At 55.4% G+C, this 19,620-nt stretch overlaps 1 protein-coding gene across 2 annotated transcripts; it reads left to right on the top strand.

Annotated features, from left to right (window-relative positions):
- The first annotated feature begins 196 nt into the window (after positions 1 to 196).
- JAK3 (Janus kinase 3) lies at positions 197 to 19,118 on the top strand. 2 transcript variants are annotated; one of them, XM_055342702.1, is made up of 24 exons: positions 197 to 264; positions 3,612 to 3,804; positions 4,264 to 4,387; positions 4,690 to 4,801; positions 4,980 to 5,125; positions 5,514 to 5,808; positions 6,411 to 6,533; positions 6,632 to 6,789; positions 8,036 to 8,147; positions 8,391 to 8,577; positions 9,103 to 9,230; positions 9,449 to 9,580; positions 10,457 to 10,541; positions 11,343 to 11,470; positions 12,198 to 12,330; positions 12,407 to 12,558; positions 12,713 to 12,863; positions 13,525 to 13,664; positions 13,741 to 13,930; positions 14,362 to 14,486; positions 14,758 to 14,930; positions 15,706 to 15,823; positions 16,189 to 16,299; positions 17,885 to 19,118. In XM_055342702.1, the coding sequence occupies exons 2-24, from the start codon at positions 3,621 to 3,623 to the stop codon at positions 17,996 to 17,998; spliced, it is 3,321 nt and encodes a 1,106-aa protein (XP_055198677.1). In that variant the 5' UTR covers positions 197 to 264; positions 3,612 to 3,620; the 3' UTR covers positions 17,999 to 19,118. The 2 variants fall into 2 exon arrangements, with proteins under 2 accessions (XP_055198677.1, XP_055198678.1); XM_055342703.1 differs by lacking the exons at positions 197 to 264; positions 3,612 to 3,804; positions 4,264 to 4,387 and having other exon boundaries at positions 4,696 to 4,801; positions 5,557 to 5,808.
- The last annotated feature ends 502 nt before the right edge of the window (positions 19,119 to 19,620 follow it).

Here is a 19,620-nt window from a genome sequence, read left to right on the forward strand (position 1 = left end):
CCTTACGGCCAGGTTTTCCAGCACCCTGTCTGAAGAGGGCCACTGCTGTGGAGGCTTCTGGAACTTTCTGCCTCCCCCACGCGGCTGGGCCCTCTCGCCTCCTCGTCCCCATCCCCCCACTTGGGCCATGACTTTCGGTAAGTGACAGCAGCTCAGGAAGCCAAGGGGCCCACACAGGAAGGAGCCGACTGGGACTTTCCTCCTGCCGCCTCCCGCCTCCTGGCTCTGCCCTCCTGTCCTTGGCCCAGGGGTCCCAGCTGCCAGGTAAGAGCTGGCGGGGCCACATGGCTCTGGGGTGGGGGTGGGGGAGTGTGTGAATGGCGGTAGCTGGGGACAAAGGCAAGGCGTCGGAGGAAAGCTGCCAGACAGACAGACAAGAGCTGGGAGGGTTGGCCCTGTGGCTTCCAACAAAGTGCCCTTCGCTACGGGCCTCAGCTTTTTCTGCATGAAATGAGACCTGAAATCCCCAGCTCCCTGGGCCTGAATGATTCTGTGTTTTGGGCCTGGAGCTCCTGATCCTTGGGGACACAGTTCCCAGCCTCCACCTTCCCAGGACCCAGGCCAGAACATAGAGTGACCAACCAACGGTAGGGGATGGGACTTTGGGTGTTGAAACAGACATTTTTTCTGTGTCCCAAACACCCCCTTTGGCTTTTTCTTTTTTTAACCTTCAATATTTAAAATAATATACATATCTTTATTTTAAACAAAAAACCACACACAGTGTGATTCCATTTACATCAAAGTGCAAAGACCATGGTTAAGTTGACTATTAGAAATAGGACGGTGAGGGATCCCTGGGTGGCGCAGCAGTTTAGCGCCTGCCTTTGGCCCAGGGCGTGATCCTGGAGACCCGGGATCGAATCCCACGTCGGGCTCCCGGTGCATGGAGCCTGCTTCTCCCTCTGCCTGTGTCTCTGCCTCTCTCTCTCTGTGTGTGACTATCATAAATAAATAAAAATTAAAAAAAAAAAAAGAAATAGGACGGTGATCACCTCTGTGGGGAGGGACAGGGGCCCCACAGCTCCTAGGACTGGGAATGTTCCAATTCCTGGTCTGGTAAATTGGGGTGACCCCAGGGGAAATTTCCTCTTTCCCTCATGCCCTCCCTCCCCTCATAGGAACCACCAAACCACTGTGTCAAGGGACTTTTAGCTGACATTTTAGCTGACATGTTAAGGGCTTGCTAGGCATGTTGCCAAGGATTGTGCCAGTTAGTGAGGATATTTTTTAAGATTTATTTATTTATTCATTCAGGGAGAGCGAGAGAGAGGCAGAGGGAGAAGCAGGCTCCATGCAGGAAGCCCGATGTGGGACTCGATCCCGGGTCTCCAGGATCACACCCCGGGCTGCAGGTGGCGCTAAACCGCTGCGCCACCAGGGCTACCCAGGATATTTTTTTTTAAGATTTATTTATTCATGAGAGACACAGAGAGAGAGGCATAGACACAGGCAGAGGGAGAAGCAGGCTCCATGCAGGGAGCCTGACGTGGGACTCGATCCTGGGTCTCCAGGATTATACCCCGGGCTGAAGACATCATTAAACCGCTGAGCCACCTGGGCTGCCCCAGTTAGTGAGGATTAAAAATGTTGACACCTTGGGCTCAGCTCAGCAAACAGAGGCAGGTGGGGAGTCAGCTCATTTTACAGCTGATAAAGTGGAGTCCCAGCAGTGGGAGCCCTGCCAGGGTCACAAAGCTTGAATATGGTTGGGTAAGGATTTGAAACTCAGAGCCTAGGGTCTTCACCTATCCCAGCTCCAGGCTTTTAGGCTGGGTGTGCTAAAACCTCATTAATGCTGTCCCCTCCCCCACTTCCTACTATTATTCTGGAAAATGGTTTTTGTCTGTTTTTTTTTTTAAGATTTTATTTATTTATTCATGAAAGACAGAGAGAGAGAGAGAGAGAGAGAGAGAGAGAGAGAGAGGCAGAGGGAGAAAGAGGCTCCATGCAGGGAGCCCAACGTGGGTTCGGATCCCAAGACTCCAGGATCATGCCCCGGGCTGAAGGCAGCGCTAAACCACTGAGCCATCCGGGCTAACCTGTTTTGTTTTGTTGGTTTTTTTTTTAAGATTTTTATTTATTTATTTGAGAGAGAATGAGCAAGTGTGTGTGTGTGTGTGTGTGTGTGTGAGAGAGAGAGAGAGAGAGAGAGAGAGAGAGAGAGAGAGCATGAGCAGAACAGAGGGGCAGAGAAAGGGAGAAGCAGGAGCCCAATGCGGGGCTTGATCCCAGGACCTTGGAATCATGACCTGTGTCAAGGGCAGATGCTTAACTGAGTGAACCACCCAGGCACCCCTGGAACATGTTTTTTTTTTTGCCCAATATTTTCTCTGTATCTTTTTTTTAAAGATTTATTTATTTATGAGAGACATACACAGAGAGAGGCAGAGACACAGGCAGAGGGAGAAGCAGGCTCCATGCAACGAGCCTGACGTGGGACTCGATCCCAGGTTTCAAGGATCACATCCTGGGCTGAAGTCGGATCTTTTTTATTCAAGTCAATGTAAGTGGGTCTTGTCCGTCTACTACATGCCTTTCCCTGCTGGTTCAAAGCCCATCCTTTCCTCTGCCTAGCCAGGAGTCTGGGAATAAAGAGTGAGGGGCAGTTTCCTCCTGGGCCCATTGCAGAGAAGGCTGCTTGCTACACGGTTCTAAACAGTGGGAATGGTAAAGGGGACAGAGTTGGTGATGGTGGGTAGATAAGACACAGAGGTCCCTCTTGAACGAGTCATCAGTCTGCATCTGATACACGCTGCAGGGCATACATTACATCAGTTGCAAAAGCTTCTAGCTCCAGCCCCAGAAGAGCTTGAGTTTCCTACACCCACAGGAAGTGATGGGCCACCCCATCTCCTTAAACCCCCATATACACAAACCAGCATCCACTGGCTTCCTGGTCGGCAAATCTGCACATCTGTGGTTGATTGCTCATGCCTGCCTGGGCCAGGGGCTTTGAAGTAAGGTATATGAGGAAGCTGCAAATTGACTGGAGATGTCTGCCCTGGACACTGACAAGAATATGCACAAATTATGTGTGTTAACCATACGAAGAAGAGGGAGGAGGAGGAGGAGGAGGAGGAGAAGGAGAAGAAGAAGAAGAAGAAGAAGAAGAAGAAGAAGAAGAAGAAGAAGAAGAAGAAGAAAGAAAGAAAGAAAAAGAAAAATTGGGGGGCACCGGGGTGGCTCAGTAGTTGAGCATCTGCCTTTGGCTCAGGTTGTGATCCTGGGGTCCTGGGGTCAAGTCCCACATCAGGCTCCCTGCAGGGAGCCTGCTTGTCCCTCTGCCTGTGTCTCTGCCTCTCTCTCTGTTTCTCATAAATAAATAGATAAAATCTAAAAAAAAAAAAGGGGGGGTACCAGACCCCAGCATACCTTTATCTCCCTTATCTGGGGACTTTTGGCTCCTCACCCACCTTTCACACTCAGCTCCACTGTCTCTCTCTTTCTCTATCTCATTCTCTTTCTGTATGTCTCTGTTCCTCTCTCCTCCCTGTTTCACCAGCTTCAACACTACCTCACCCTGCAGCATCTCTGCCCCCCACACCCCTGGAAGCTTTGTGGTCTCTCTGGCTGGAACTGAGTGGATGCTTCTCTCTGTGTCCACACAGGCTACACCTATGGCACCTCCAAGCGAGGAGACGCCCCTGATCCCCCAGCGTTCCTGCAGCCTCTCGTCTTCAGAGGCTGGTGCCCTGCACGTGCTGCTGCCCCCTCGGGGCCCTGGACCCCCACAGCGCCTATCCTTCTCCTTTGGGGACCATTCAGCTGAAGAGCTCTGTGTCTGGGCTGCTAAGGCCAGTGGTGAGTGGGTCCCTGGAAGGCTGGGCCAAAGAAGGGGGGTAGGGCTGTGGGAGGCCCAGACTGGGAGCTGGAATAGCAGTCAAGTGGAGTCAGCACTGGAGCTGGGGCTTTGAGGGATGAATAAGAGTTTGTAAATGGAGGAAGGTGCTGAGGGAAAGGCTGTGCAAAGACTTGGAGGCGCATGAGGGGAAATAGTTGGTCACTCCTTGAGGTAAAGTATGCAGTGGAAGGAGCACTCTAGGGAGAGAGGCAGGGAGCCCCAGGAAGCATATTGTGTATGGATTCTCTACTAAGGGCAATGGGAGGCCTGGAGTGTGTGTGAGCCGGGGTGGGTCATAGTGTGAGAACCAAAGGTGAGAAAGAGCCCTGTAGGACTGCATGGGGGTTACATAACCATGGCAGCCCTGCAAGGGACAGATGGGGAGACTTAGAAGGGTGCTGATGCGGGCATCCCTTCAGGCATCCTGCCTGTGTACCACTCCCTCTTTGCTCTGGCCACGGAGGACCTGTCCTGCTGGTTCCCCCCGAGCCACATCTTCTCCGTGGAGGACTCGGGCACCCAAGTCCTGGTCTACAGGCTCCGGTAGGAAGCACATCACCCCTACTCCCACAGACATGGGCTAAATGTTACCAAGAGGGGATGCCTTTTGTTGAGGGCAAGGGGAGTTTAAAACAACCACCATCCTACAACATTGTCATCTCCCTGCACTTCCCGATGGGTGCCCTAGGGAGGATGTGATCACAGGTGAAGAACTGAGGTCAGAGTGTGTGTTGCTTACCCAAGGTCACATAGCAAGTCAGTGGCACAACTTGGGTTCTGTGAAGTCTTGGCACGGTCTTCCACCCCTCCATACCCCTACTCCAGGTTCTCCCCTTCCCCAACAGCTTTTACTTCCCCAACTGGTTTGGGCTAGAGAAGTGCCACCGCTTCGGGCTACGAAAGGACTTGGCCAGTGCCATCCTTGACCTGCCAGTCCTGGAGCACCTCTTTGCCCAGGTAGGGGTCTGTCTGGGTCTTAGCCAGGGGGTGGGATCCACAGGACAGCATCAGCGCGCGCAGCTGGGTGGCCTTGGCTGACCCTATCTGTGGCAGCCCAGGGCTGGGGATCAGCCCAAGGGTGGGGGGTCTGTAGGGCAACATCAGAGCTCACGGTAGGGCTGTGACCCGCCCTCAGCACCGAAATGACCTGGTGAGCGGCCGCCTCCCTGTGGGCCTCAGTCTCAAGGAGCAAGGTGAATGTCTCAGCCTGGCGGTGCTGGACCTGGCCCGGATGGCCCGCGAGCAGGCTCAGCAGCCGGAGGAGCTGCTGAAGACTGTCAGGTGAGGGATTCCAGCCAGTGATTACCCGCATCTACCTGGGGGTGAGCAAACGTGGCTCCACCAGGGAATCCCTAGAGCCCGGGCTCCCATGAAGCTCCTCACCTACAAGCCTGCAGTGTGTCCATGTGACCCAGGACCCCACCAACCCAACCCTAGCCCATGCCTCCCTCCCGCAGCTAAAGGCCTGTGTGTGTGTCCATCTATCTTGTAGACCCCGATGGCCGTGCCCCCACCCCGAGGTCCTTCCCCCATGTGTGTCATTGTCTCCGTGCCCCCCAACTGAGGCCACACTTCAGCCCAACTAGAATTCGGGTTTGTGTGTGTGTGTCCCCGTCCATACCTGTGGAGATCCCTCCCCACAGTGAGGACCCGCTACCCCCACTCGTAGCTACAAGGCCTGCCTGCCCCCCGACCTGCGCGACCTGATCCAGGGCCTGAGCTTCGTGACGCGGAAGCGCATCCGGAGGACGGTGCGCCGGGCCCTGCGCCGCGTGACCGCCTGCCAGGCTGACCGGCACTCGCTCATGGCCAAGTACATCATGGACCTGGAGAGGCTCGACCCGGCCAGGGCTGTCGAGACCTTCCTCGTGAGCTTCCCCGGGGCTGCTGGTGGTCAGGATGCGCACGGGCTGCTCCGAGTGGCGGGTGACCACGGCATCGCCTGGAGTTCCGGAGGACAGGAGGTGTGGGCGGCCGCTGGGCGGGGCTGAGCGAGGCGGGGGCGGGAAGGGGTAACGGGCGGGGCCTAGAGGGAATGGGGTGGACGTGGCTTGGGCGGGGCCAACTGAAGGTCGGGGGAGGAGTCAGGGCTGAGTGGGGGCGGGGCTCCCGCCTGGAGGTGGAGTGGAGCTAAGAGAGGGAGGGGCTCAGCGAGGGCACCTGCCGACCGATGGAGATGGCCTGTGTGTGTAAAGGGGATCCCTGGGTGGCTCAGCGTTTGGCGCCTGCCTTCTGCCCAGGGCGTGATCCTGGAGTCCCGGGATCGAGTCCCGGGATCGAGTCCCGCGTCGGGCTCCCTGCATGGAGTCTTCTTTCTTTGCCTGTGTCTCTGCTCTTTCTCTCTCTTTTGCAGGGGTGCGGTGGGAGAACTGGGGATGCGCTGCGGGGGGGGGGGGGGGGGAAGGGTTGAGAAGGGCTGCATTGACAGAAGGGGACGGGGTTTGGCAGGGGCGAGGCCGAGAGGGACCGGGTTTATGGCGTGGGATGGTGTGTTCCAGGCTTCGAGGAGGGACTGGGGGCTCGGAGGGAAGGGACCGCCAGCTTCAGCCCTCCCCCTCATTCCCAGGCCCTCCAGCCCTTCTGCGACTTTCCAGAAATTGTGGACATCAGCATCAAGCAGGCTCCGCGTGCTGGCCCGGCTGGGGAGCACCGCCTGGTCACCGTCACCAGGACGGACAACCAGATCCTGGTGGGTGCTGGCTCCTCTCCCCGCCCTCCTTATGCCGACCGGGGGGACGTGGGACCCTCGCCTTGGGGCCGCAGTGGCGCTGACGCGGATCCTCACAGGAGGCCGAGTTCCCGGGGCTGCCCGCCGCATTGTCCTTCGTGGCGCTCGTCGACGGATACTTCCGGCTGACCTCCGACTCCAGGCACTTCTTCTGCAAGGAGGTTGCGCCGCCGCGGCTGCTGGAGGAGGTGGCCGAGCAGTGCCATGGCCCCATCACGTAAGGGTCTGCCCCCCCCCACCCCCCGCCACCGCCCCGTGCCTGCCCTGGGTGGCCAGAACTGGGTTCGAATCTTGCCCACGCCCCTTCTCGGGGCCTCAGTGTCCTGCCCTCCCAGGGGCCTTGCACAAGGGTCGAGTGCTGGAACAGCGCCTGGTACATGGTTGGCGCTCGAGGAGACTAGGCTTTCCTTTCGGCTGCCAGGCCAGCCGCTTCCCTCTCTGATTCCTCAGGGCTGCAGGGTCAGTCTTGGGGATATGATGGCACCGAGGTTCCACCTGCAGCATCTTCTTTGTTCCCCTAGTAGAAGCCGTGACTTTTGGCTCATTTTAAAAATAGGAAGGAGGAGCGCCTGGGTGGCTCAGTGGTTGAGCGTCAGCCTGCGGCTCAAATTGTGATCCCGAGGTCCTGGGATGGGGTCCCCCATCCGGCTCCCCAAAGGGAGCCTGCTTCTCCCTCTGCCTGTGTCTCTGCCTCTCTCTGTGTCTCTCATGAATAAATAAATAAAATCTTTTATGATTTTGTTTTTAAGATTGTATTTATTTATTCATGAGAGACACAGAGAGAGAGGCAGAGACACAGGCAGAGGGAGAAGCAGGCTCCAAGCAGGGAGCCCGACGTGGGACTTGATCCTGGGTCTCCAGGATCATGCCCTGGGCTGAAGGCAGTACTAAACCACTGAGCCACCTGGGCCGCCTCATAAAATCTTTTTTAAAAATAATAAGCAAGGGACGCCTGGGTGGCTCAGTGGTTGAGCGTCTGTCCTCTGCTCAGGGCATGATCCTGGGGTCGCAGGATCAAGTCCCACATCAGGCTCCTTGCGTGGAGCCTGCTTCTCCCTCTGCCTCTCTTTCTCTCTGCCATGAATAAATAAATAAAAATTAATAATAAATAAATAAATAAATAAATAAATAAATAAATAAATGGGATCCCTGGGTGGCTCAGCGGTTTGGCGCCTGTCAGGGAGTGATCCTGGAGTCCTGGGATCGTCCCATGTCGGGCTCCCGACATGGAGCCTGCTTTTCCCTCTGCCTGTGTCTCTGCCTCTTTCTCTCTCTGTGTGTCTCTCATGAATGAATGAATAAAATCTTTTTTAAAAGTAAATAAAAATAGGAAGGAGACAGGGAATGTTAGCTGGTAAGGGTCCCCAGGCTTCAGAGGGATCAGGATTAGAACCCAAGTCTAGCTTGGGTTTCTCTGCCTCTATCTCTCTGTCTCTGTCTCTTCCTCTCACCTATCTTCACAGGCTGGATTTTGCCATCCACAAGCTCAAGACTGGGGGCTCACTTCCTGGCTCTTACGTTCTCCGCCGCAGTCCCCAAGATTTTGACAGCTTCCTTCTCACTGTCTGTGTCCAGGTCAGTCCACCACTAGGAGCCAGGTGGCCAGGGAGGGCTTTCTGAAGGAGATGACATTTGAGCTAAATCCTGCAAGATGAATTAATATTCGCTCCTTGAGGAAGGGAAGGGTAAAAGTATTCCCAGTGGAGGGAACAGCATATGTAAAGGCTTGGAGATTGGAATGAGCTTATGGTGCTCGATGAACATGGGGTAAAGGGAAGGTACTACCCACTTCCACTAAAGGACCACTCCTCCTTGCAGACCCCCTTGGGTCCTGATTACAAGGGCTGTCTAATCCGGTGTGACCCCACGGGAACTTTCTCCCTGGCTGGGCTTGGCCGTCCCCACAGCAGCCTTCGAGAACTCTTGACAGCTTGCTGGGATGGCGGGCTGCACATGGACGGAGCTGCACTGAACCTCACCTTCTGCTGCACCCCTAGACCCAAAGGTAAGCCCACCCCTTCCGCTGAGCTGAACAATCAATCTGGGATCCTGCCTTGTGTGGCAAGTGGCAGAGATTGCAGGTCAAGATGGTTTAGGGAAGAAAAGGTGATTTATTGGCTTGTGGAATGGATGCTTTCTTCAGGCACGATGAGATCCAGTTGCAGCTGACCGGATCAGAGAGATGTCACTGGCACTTAGTCTTTCTACATCTCTTGACTTGTCCTTGGGTGAATTTCATTCTCAGACGAGCTCTTTGGGTGAGACAACTCCAAGGTGTGAGTTCTTCAGAGTCTTCCAGAATCTCTAGCAGGACTGAGGTTACCCACAGGGTTGCCTGCTTATTGGTGACTCACCCCCATTGGGGCTTCCTGGAGCCTCCTTCAAATAAACTGTGTACCCTGGAGTACTCACCTCAGGGTACACCTTTGGCTTCTCGGGGAGACCCCAAATTAAGGCAGGGAGTGAGGCAAAACTTAGGGGACTTTCCACCTCTGACCTCTGTTTTTCTCCCTCCGTCCACTCCCCATAGAAAAGTCCAACCTGATTGTGGTGCGGAGGGGTTGCAGCCCACCCACATCATCCACTGTTCAGCCCCAATCCCAATGCCAGCTCAGTCAGATGACATTTCACAAGATCCCTGCTGACAGCCTGGAGTGGGTAAGTGGCCTCAGGAAATAGAGGAGGGACCTCAGTTGGGATCCAAACCCTGGATCTACATCTCATCCTATTTACATCTCTGCTGTATGGCCTCAAGCATGTGACATAGCCTCCTTGTGCTTCTGTTTCATTATCTGAAAAATGGGGCCAGGGCCAGGGGCCAGGATCCCACCAGGAACCCCCTTACCAGCCTCTCCTGTTGCCCCCTCACCCTCCAGCATGAGAACCTGGGTCATGGGTCCTTCACCAAGATCTATCGGGGTTGTCGCCATGAGGTCGTGGATGGGGAGGCCTGGGAGACAGAGGTGTTGCTCAAAGTGATGGATGCCAAGCACAAAAACTGCATGGAGGTGAGTGTGATGGGGACCAGGACTTTGGGGTCAGGACTGGCTGGGGAGAGTGTTGTGGATTTAGAGAAGTTTAAAAACACACAGGTCTTAAAACAACAGAAATGTAGCTGTAGTTTTTCCAAACCATGACATGCAAAAGAATCAGGGAATTTAGATGTAAACAGAAAGAGTACACCAAACAGAAGAAACAGCCAGCGCAAAGGTCCTGTTTAAAGAACAGTGAGGAGGGGTCGTCTGGCTGGCTCAGTTGAAAGAGCATGTGATTCTTTTTTTTTTTTTTAAGATTTTATTTATTTATTCATGAGAGAAACACAGAGAGAAGCAGAGACATAGGCAGAAGGAGAAGCAGGCTCCCCATGGGGAGCCTGGTGCAGGACTTGATCCCAGGACCCTGGGATCACAACCCAAGCCAAAGGCGACACTCAACCACTGAGCCACCCAGGTGCCTGAGCATGTGACTCTTGATCTCAGGGTTATGAGTTCAAGCCCCACAGTGGGTGCAGAGATTACTTAAGTAAATAAAACTTTTTAAAAAAGTGAAGGAGGGCCAGTGGGCTGGAGAGGAGTGAGCCAAGGAGAAGAGGGAAGTGATGCTGGAGCACCAGCAGGGGCTGGGCCATCCTAAGAAGGCTTGAGCCCTCCTTGAACCTCAAATCTCCCCTTTCTGTGTAAGAGACCCAAAGAAGTTACAATGGGGACTTCATTCGAAAATCATGATTCAGAGTCCTGTGTATATGAGTGGTGGACTCCAAGGTCAAACGCTTGTGGTGAGGTGTCCCCAGAGGCAGATTTGTGAGCAGCAAGTTTGGAATGCTTGGTTTAATCTTGGAGTGGGAGGAACCCGTGGACCTTTTCTCCCCCTTCTCCTCTCCTCAGTCATTTCTGGAAGCAGCGAGTTTGATGAGCCAAGTGTCATACCAGCATCTCGTGTTGCTCCATGGCGTGTGCATGGCTGGAGACAGTGAGAGACTACCCTCGCCCGGACCCTGGCCCTTCCTCACTGAGACCCTCTATGGCAGCATTAGCGATACAGATCCAGAGCCTGCCCTAGCTGGGGCCCTGTGTCCCCCAGGGTCCATCACCCTGGACCTGTGTCCTTCACTGGTCACTCTTGGGGAAGCAGCTCTAGGCTTCCACCAATACCCAGTCCCTCAAAATGATCTCAAGTCAGACAAGCCTGGGTTCCGATCTCACCTCACTGTATAGCCTGTCTACAGCTTTGCAAGGGCCAAGTTACCTCTCCAAGGTTCAGTGCCACCAGATCAGTTCAGCAGCTATTTATCGGTGCCCAGGATGTGCCAGGAGCTGGACACACAGCGTGGAATATGACAGGCTGGGGAGGGTGATAAATGATCAGGTGTGATCGGGCAGCACAGGGCACTGCAGGTGGTCGGAGGCCACTAGCCCAGCTTGGAGGTTAGGCAATGATCCTGAGTAGGCAAAGACAAGTTCTAAGCAGAGAAGGCAAAGATAAGTAGGAATTAGAGAAGAGGAGAAGGAGGGATGTTCCCGACAGAACATGCAAAGGGCTGGAAGTGAGATACGAAGAGAGTTTAGGGCCTTCCAGGGATTTCTGGCCAATAGTTCCCATATGAGAAGTGAGGAGGGGGAGGAGAAGTGAGTAAGGTAAGGATGAGGGAACAGTCACAACTGAGAGTACCAGGCCCTCCCTGCCCTGAGGGTGGAGTGGGGCAGGGCCTGTTCAAGACAAAAGCAGTCCTGCCTCCCAGCCCTGCCTCCTCCCCCACCTCGCTGCCACCAGGTATTATGGTGCAGGAATTTGTACACCTGGGAGCACTGGACACATACCTGCGCAAGTCTGGCCACCTGGTGCCAGCCAGCTGGAAGCTGCAGGTGATCAAACAGCTGGCATATGCCCTCAACTACCTGGTGAGTGCTCCTTCACTGCACAGAATGGAGGGGGAATTGAGAGTGAGTGGGCTCTGTGGTATGGATAAGAGTTTGGCAGGAATGCAAGGGGAAGGCATCTTAGACTGAGGGAAAAGCATATGTACATGCTCAGAGATGTAGGGTGCAGGAGAAGGGGACGGCTGGTCATTGGTGGATTTCAGGGGAGTAGTGAGCAATGAGGTCAGGCATGGGGAAGGCTTTACAGAAGAGGAAATATGGGAGCTGGGCCTCAAAGGTTGAATAGAAGCTTCTAGAGAAGAAAATAAGAAGGGTCTGTCAGAAAAAAAAAAAAAAGAAGAAGAAGGGTCTGTCAGGTTGAGGACACAGCCTAGGCAAAGGACTACTGCTTAGAAGATGTGTTGCATGTCCTGGGTTTCATCTGGCAGTTCAGCTGACAGGAGACCAGGGTAGGGGTGTGGAAGAGAGAATGTCATAGAAGAGTGAGCAAGTATCTCAAAGGGCCTTGAGCACTAGGCTTAGGACCTCTGGCTACCCCATTGCCTTTAGGGTGGGTTTGAGAAGGGGAGGGACTCAGGTCAGCGTAGGGGTGACCAAGAGGAGGCAATACAGGTTGCCGGTAGACTAGAGGGTGGTCTAGAAGTATGGTCTGAGCAGCACCAGGTGTGCTTTGAAGGCTGTGTAGTAGTTTTCCAGCCAGACTATTCATTCATCAAACCCTGGTATTCTTTATGCCTGGCCCACCCAGGAAGACAAAGGCCTCCCCCATGGCAATGTCTCAGCCCGGAAGGTACTCCTGGCTCGGGAGGGGACCGATGGGAACCTGCCCTTCATCAAGCTGAGTGACCCTGGTGTCAGCCCCACTGTGCTAAGCCTGGAGAGTACGTACCGAAGGGTGGAGATGGAGGGTCCTAATGGTGCAGAGGAGCAGATCCTGATCCCAGCCCCACTCCCCAGTGCTCACTGACAGGATCCCCTGGGTGGCCCCTGAGTGTCTCCAGGAGGCCCGAACACTTGGCTTGGAAGCTGACAAGTGGGGTTTTGGTGCCACAGTCTGGGAAGTGTTCAGTGGGATCCCGATGCCCATCAGCACCCTGGATCCAGCCAAGGTCGGAACACCAGCACTGGCCTCTTGAATGCCCATTTGGTATAAGGGTTGAATGGCCTGAGGTCCAGCTTGGGGAAAATGGGCTGGTCTGGGGGGGGGGGGAGGACGCTCCTGAAGGTGTACCGGGAGTGACCAGCCACTCTTCTCAACTTCAGAAGCTCCAGTTTTATGAGGAACGGCAGCAGCTGCCTGCTCCGAAGTGGATGGAGCTGGCTGTCCTGATCCAACAGTGCATGGCCTATGAGCCAGGCCAGAGGCCCTCCTTCCGTGCCATCATCCGTGACCTGAACAGCCTCATCACTTCAGGTGCCCACTGGGCCCAGCAGGGCAGGCAGGGCTGGCATATTATATTAGGCACAGAGGGGGGAAAATGAAATTTGCATGCAGAGCCGGCCCTGTGTGCTTGGCAGGATTGGAGTGGTTGGTGACTGTAGCAATCAGCATGAGCCTCAACTGCTGCTGTAACAAACAGACCCCCTCAGCTCAAGGCTGAATGTGACGGATATTTACTTTTCATTCAATGGGGGTGTCCAGGTCAACAGGCACCTCTCCCATTGTGGCTCCCCACATCCCATGTCCTCAGTCCCTGTTGCATCCTTTGCAGACAAGAGAGAGGCTGTGGAGGGTCTCATGCTAGGTTTCCATGGGCCAGGCCTGAAAGAAATCCAGGACTTCTCCCCTGTCAGCCTGAGCTCAATCATGTGTCATACTTCACAGCAGTGGAGTCTGGAAAATGCCTTCTGTCTCCAAAACCATGTGTAGTTTGCACAGCATACAGAAGGGGTTTGCCTTTGCCCAGCTGGCATCTTTTTCCAGCCCCCCACAAAATACCCTTAGGCTTGCAGTGGCCCTGTCATAATACTCGGAAAAAGTAAGCATGCAGTTTGAAGAAGTCCCATAGCAAGTCAGCTTAGGAGGGGGACCCAGGGCCCAATAATAAGGGTCACTTACTATCTGTGCGCCACAGATTATGAGCTTCTCTCAGATCCCACACCTGGTGCCTTGGCACCCCGCGATGGGCTGTGGAACAGTGCCCAGCTCTATGCCTACCAGGACCCTACCATTTTTGAGGAGAGACACCTCAAGTACATCTCACAGCTGGGCAAGGTGAGGTGGGCTGGGCTGGGGTGGGGTGGGCGGGGAAGCACCCATGCACATGTATACCAGCCCTCCTGTCCCCCAGGGCAACTTTGGGAGTGTGGAACTGTGCCGCTATGACCCACTGGGTGACAACACGGGCGCCCTAGTGGCTGTGAAGCAGCTGCAGCACAGCGGGCCAGACCAGCAGAGGGACTTCCAGAGGGAGATCCAGATCCTCAAAGCCCTCCACAGCGACTTCATTGTCAAGTACCGTGGAGTCAGCTATGGCCCAGGTGAGCCACTTCCCAAACGGGTGCTCTTCAAATCACACACCCTTGTCCTCCTGGAGGAACACTTTAGAGTGGTTTGGGAACACCAGGAGGGGCTATTGGCTCACTTATTTATCCAAATTTGGATCACTGGGACCATTTGGATCACCCTTGGTAGCTGGGAGACCTTGGGCTGGCGATTTAACCTGAGAGTCAATTTCCACATCTGAAAAATGGGGTCACCATCAGGTTTAAATGAATCCATGGATATTGTAGAAATTACTCAACGGCCATTGGCAATAGGTGTCACTATAGCTGTTCCCATTTTACAGAAAGCATTGGGAGGCTGGGAGGGCCCCAGGGTGGCATTCTGAACGGAAAGAAAGAATCGGGAGGGGCAGTAGACAGAGTTGGGTCCTGCGGTGCCTCCTCCAGCCTCCCCTCGCTTCCCCTAGGCCGCCAGAGCCTGCGGCTGGTGATGGAGTACCTGCCCAGCGGCTGCCTGCGCGACTTCCTGCAGCGGCACCGCGCGCGCCTCGACGCCGGCCGCCTGCTCCTCTACGCCTCGCAGATCTGCAAGGTGCGGGGCTCGCCCCGGCACCGGGGCGGGGGGGGGGGGGCTGAGGTGGCCGAGTCTGGGCAGGGATCTGCGTGGGGTCGCGGGGAAGGCTGAGGGTTGAAGTTTGGTCAGGTTGGAGCAGTTGAGTTAGGGCTAAGGTCGAGACTGGAGGGCAGGCTGGGTCCAGGGCAGGGTTAGACTTGGGGTCTGGAATGGGTTTGGGTTGGATTGCAGGTCAGGCTTGGGGCCCCTGAGGGTTATGCTGGAGTCTGTACCTCCTGCTCAACTGCAGGGCATGGAGTACCTGGGCTCCTGCCGCTGCGTGCACCGCGACCTGGCAGCCCGCAACATCCTGGTGGAGAGCGAGACGCACGTCAAGATCGCCGACTTTGGCCTCGCTAAGCTGCTGCCCCTCGACAAAGACTACTACGTGGTCCGCGAGCCCGGCCAGAGCCCCATCTTCTGGTGTGGACTCCTCCCCACTACCCTGGCGGCTACTTCGCGCCCACCCTGGTGGGCCCGCCATGGCCCCGCCCTCCCTCAGTCCTGACCCCTCCCCCTAGCGTGATGGCCCCGCCCCTGCCCCTACAGCTGCGGCCCCGTCCTGACCCCGCCCAGGCCCCCACTTCTCACTACCCAGACCCCTCCTCTGCCTTCAGTGTCCTGGGGCCGCCCCGGCCCCGCCCCTCCCACGGCCCTAGCCCCTCTTCCGTCACCTACCGGCGTACGGTCCTTCCCCACAGCCTGGTCCCACCCTGCCCCGCCCCTCGGAGCTGGTCCCGCCCCCAGGCCCCCGGCCCCGCCCCTCTCACGGCCCTAGCCCCGCCCCAGCCCCGGCCTTCCTACCGGCGTACGGTCCTTCCCCACAGCCTGGTCCCACTCTGCCCCGCCCCCCGATTATGGCCCCGCCCCCTAGCCACCCGGCCCCGCCCCTCTCACGGCCCTAGCCCCGCCCCAGCCCCGGCCTTCCTACCGGCGTACGGTCCTTCCCCACAGCCTGGTCCCACTCTGCCCCGCCCCCCGATTATGGCCCCGCCCCCTAGTCCCCCCGGCCCCGCCCTGACCCCGCCCAGGCCCTCCTAAGGTTGGCGAATACCCCATCCCACCGGCAGAGAAACCCTGACCCCGGAGCTGGGACCGACCTTCTCACAGCCCCCACCTACAACTGACCGGCTCCCCCAGCCCAAGGCTGTCCCCTTTCCCGTCCTCTCGCATCCCAAGAATTCCTTGTCCCCTGCAGGTACGCCCCAGAGTCCCTCTCTGACAACATCTTCTCGCGCCAGTCGGACGTCTGGAGCTTCGGGGTTGTTCTGTACGAGCTTTTCACCTATGGCAACAAGAGTTGCAGCCCCTCAGCCGTGAGTCAGCACCCCTGCATCACCAGGACCCTCCTCTCCCCAACCCCTTCCGGGCCAATCCCTGGCCTGTTTGTACCCGAGTGCCTCTTTCCTCAGTGTTACCTGTTCCCAGCATCATATAGGCCCTCCATAGTGGGGAGGACCTCTCTTCACTAAGGCCGACTCCCACCACAAGGCAGCCCAGTCCCCCTCCATCACAGATGACCCCTGCTCCCCCCTTAGGGATGGCCTCTCTCCCCACCACGGGTGGTTCTCTCCTGCCCTTCCCTAGGGCTGCCCCTCCCCCTCCCCAATCACTAGCAGCCTCTTCTCCCTCCTTCACGGATGGCTTCTCCCCCACTGAGGGTGCTCCCTCCTGACCCCAGGAGTTCCTGAGGATGATGGGATGTGAGCGAGATGTCCCGGCCCTCTGCCGCCTGCTGGAGCTGCTGGCTGAGGGCCAGAGGCTGCCCGCGCCTCCTGCCTGCCCTGGTGAGGTGAGCACTGGAGGGCTTGCCTCAGTTTCCCACTCTGGATTTTTTCTGGGTGAGCCAGCTGGCCCCTTGGGTCTCCCCAGCCACCACTGATGGCTTTAGATTGAAAGCATACCCTGGGGCATGAAGCCAAAGAGGATTCTGGCTTCTACTTTGCTGTTCTCACAAACTCTTTCAGATCCTCAGTTTACCCATCTCCAAAATGGAAATAACAATGCTTTATGGGGTGGGGGAAGATCAGACAAGTTACCACCTTTCCCCAACGCTCAGCTTAGAGTCCAGCACACTGTCAACACTCCATAAATGTTAACGACTCTTATGGTTTATCATAACAACTTTTGTGGAAGTGTCTGACATGAGGTTGGTCATTCATAAAGTGAAATGCCCAAGGACGCCCGGGTGGCTCGGTCATTTAAGTGACTGACTCTTGGTTTCCGTTCTGGTCATGATCTCAGGGTCGTGAGATCAAGGCCCATGTTGGGCTCTCCACTGGGTGAGGAGTTTGCTTGAGATTCTTTCTCCCTCCCTCTTCTCCCTCATGCTCCGCTCCCAATGCACAGGCTCCCTTTCTCATAAATAAATAAATAAATAAATAAATAAATAAATAAATAAAATATTTAAAAATAAATAAATTTATCTGCCCAGGTCACAAATGTTTATTGAGCGCTGACTGTGTGCCAGGCTCTGTGCTGGGTTCTGGGGACCCAGCAAGGGACAGAACAGATACTACCCTGTTCTCCTAGTAATCAGCAGAGGCTAACAAGAGCATTCTGGTGGGTTATCAGTGTTTGGAAAGAGTTGAACAGGGGCAGATGAGGTGGTGTGGTGGTGGTCAGGGAGGGCCCCTGAGGGGGGGTGATCCTGAAGGAGGAAGAGGAGCCCACCCCTGGGGAAAGGTGGGAGAGGGCATTCTTCAGTGGTGGACAGAACATGTGCAAAGGCCCTGAGGTGGGAATGAGTTTGATGTGTTTATTTTTTTTTTAAAGATTTTTACTTACTTATTTACTCATGAGGGACAGAGAAAGAGAGGCAGAGACACAGGCAGAGGGAGAAGCAGGCTCCATGCAGGAAACCCGATCTGGGATTCGATCCCGGGACTCTGGGACCATGCCCTGGGCCGAAGGCAGGCGCTAAACCACTGAGCCACCCATGCATCCCCATTTTGATGCATTTAAATAATGAGATTGGGGCAGATGTGGCTGCAGGGAACAAGAGAGGAGGTGATGGAAGGAGGTAAGGGAGGGGATGAGATTTTGTTCTAAGACATGTAGGGAGCTATGGCAGGCTTTGGAGCAGAGGAAGGGATGGAGTCTAATTTATATTTTAAAGCTGTGACTAGGGGACGTCTGGGAAGCTCAGTGGTTGAGCATCTGCCTTCAGCTCAGGACATGATCCCAAGATCTGGGATCGAGTCCCACATCAGGCTCCTTGCAGGGAGGCTGCTTCTCCCTCTGCCTATGTTTCTGTCTCTGTGTGTGTGTGTGTCTCATGAATAAATAAATAAAATCTTTAAAAAATAAAAATAAATAAAGCTGTGACTAGGAGTTATGCTCACATGTGATCCTGTTGTCTCCTCCTGCCCCCTCAGGTTCACGAGCTCATGAAGCTGTGCTGGGCCCCCAGCCCGAACGACCGACCAACATTCAGTGCCCTCGGCCCCCAGCTGGATGCACTCTGGAGTGGAGGCCGGGGGGTAGCGTAGTGTGAGACTCAGCCTTCTCTGCTTGTCTGGAAGGAGAAACCCACTCACTTCATTTTTATATCTCCTGCGCACATACCCCTGGGTTCTGGTCTCTGTGGACTGGCTATGTGACCTTGGGCAGGAAGTTGCTCCTCTCTGGGCTTCCTGCTCTACAGACTCCCCCCCCACCCCCGTGGGGCAGCTGACATTGCAATTGGGGGGCCATCCCTGGCTTGTGAGGCAACAAGAGTCCTGTGGCCTTAGGAACATGTAGATTTTCAGGATGAATGCATTGGCCCCAGAATTGAGGAAACAAATTTAAGTCCCTCCCATCTTCCTATCCTCTTAGGGTTGGCCCTGAGCTTCCTGTCTCAGTGAAGACGTTGCATAGCTTTAAATATATGCTCTCAGGCTTCTGTCCTCCCCATCCCTCTTTTGCTGGAGGAAGCCACAGACAAGAGCAGCTTGCCCCGGCTGGAAATTGACTTTCTGGGGGAGCCTGTAAAACTTTTTGGGATCATGTGAGGGTCCAGGAAATGCTGGGGTCCTGGTCTACCCTAACTGTACCAGATCGCCCCGGGGCTTCAGTTCGCCCTTCTGTCTGGACCAGAGGGTCACATGATTGATGACACTGGAGACTTACAGGAGCTTTTCAGCAGTTGCGGGAAGGAAAGGCCTTCTTGGCAGAGGGAACAGTGAGGTGATAGTGAGAAGGCTCAGAGTACAGAGGTTAAGAACCCAGGTGTTAGAACCCATGGTTCTGCATCTTATTTGCTGTGGGATGGTGGGCAAGTTGCCTCCCCTACGGGGTCTCAGTTCTATCCCCTGTACAATGGGCAGATAAATGGTATTGGTGCCTTGCTGTACACAGTCAGCTTCTGGAGTTTGTGAGAAGGCATCTGGCACAGGTTAAGCCCCCTCCCCCCCCACTCCTCGCCTGCCTGCAGGCTTTTCTGCCACTTTCACCCCTTGGAAAACTCTTATTTATCATTCAAAACCCCAGCTATCACCTCCCTGTAGGCTTCCTTGTAATGCTTACACCACTCCTCACCAGCCCTGTACTTCCCTCCAACCCTAGGGCTGGGGTGTCTGTCTAGATCCACCTCCTCTGACCTGGAGGCTCCCTGGGGGCTGGGCTGGAAAGGGCACAGAACGTTTGTTGAATGAATAAAGTTCTGTGCAAAGAATGGTATGTTGCTGGACTTGGGTGATGGGGAATTTGTGCCCCCCACCCCCACTGTGAGCTGGGGAGGAATGTGGTTAGGGCTGGTGTTGGGGGGGGGTGGAGACCCCCTGGGGGCCACAATGGAAGCCTCAGGGCTGTCTGGGGGAGGAGAGACAGCAGGGTGGGGCATGGGCTGTGGTCCTGGAGGACAAGAGCCCTCCCCCCAGCTCCAGCTGCTGGCCTTGGCTCTGGGAACTGATTACAGGCTCTGGTTGGGTGGAAGGAACAGGCTGCTCTGGGGGGGAGGCCAAGGGCAAGGTTGGGTTGGGAGGCTGTGGGGAGGGGTCCAACACTAGTGGGGAACAAGCAAGTCTCTCTTAGGACTGCGGGACAGATACGAGGAGTAACAGAAAGACACAGTGGAGGAGGAGGCAGTCCTCTCTCTCTCTCTCTCTCTCTCTCTCTGTCTCTCTGGCCT

This window comes from Nyctereutes procyonoides, unplaced genomic scaffold (genome assembly GCF_905146905.1).
Source record: "Nyctereutes procyonoides isolate TBG_1078 unplaced genomic scaffold, NYPRO_anot_genome, whole genome shotgun sequence".
Classification (NCBI taxonomy): Eukaryota; Metazoa; Chordata; class Mammalia; order Carnivora; family Canidae; genus Nyctereutes; species Nyctereutes procyonoides.

Coding starts and splice junctions, on each gene's coding strand:
- JAK3 (XM_055342702.1), top strand. CDS start 3,621: ATGGCACCTCCAAGCGAGGAGACGCCCCTGATCCCCCAGCGTTCCTGC. Junction 14,487..14,757: donor ACGCCTCGCAGATCTGCAAG/GTGCGGGGCTCG, acceptor GCTCAACTGCAG/GGCATGGAGTACCTGGGCTC. Junction 15,824..16,188: donor AGAGTTGCAGCCCCTCAGCC/GTGAGTCAGCAC, acceptor TCCTGACCCCAG/GAGTTCCTGAGGATGATGGG.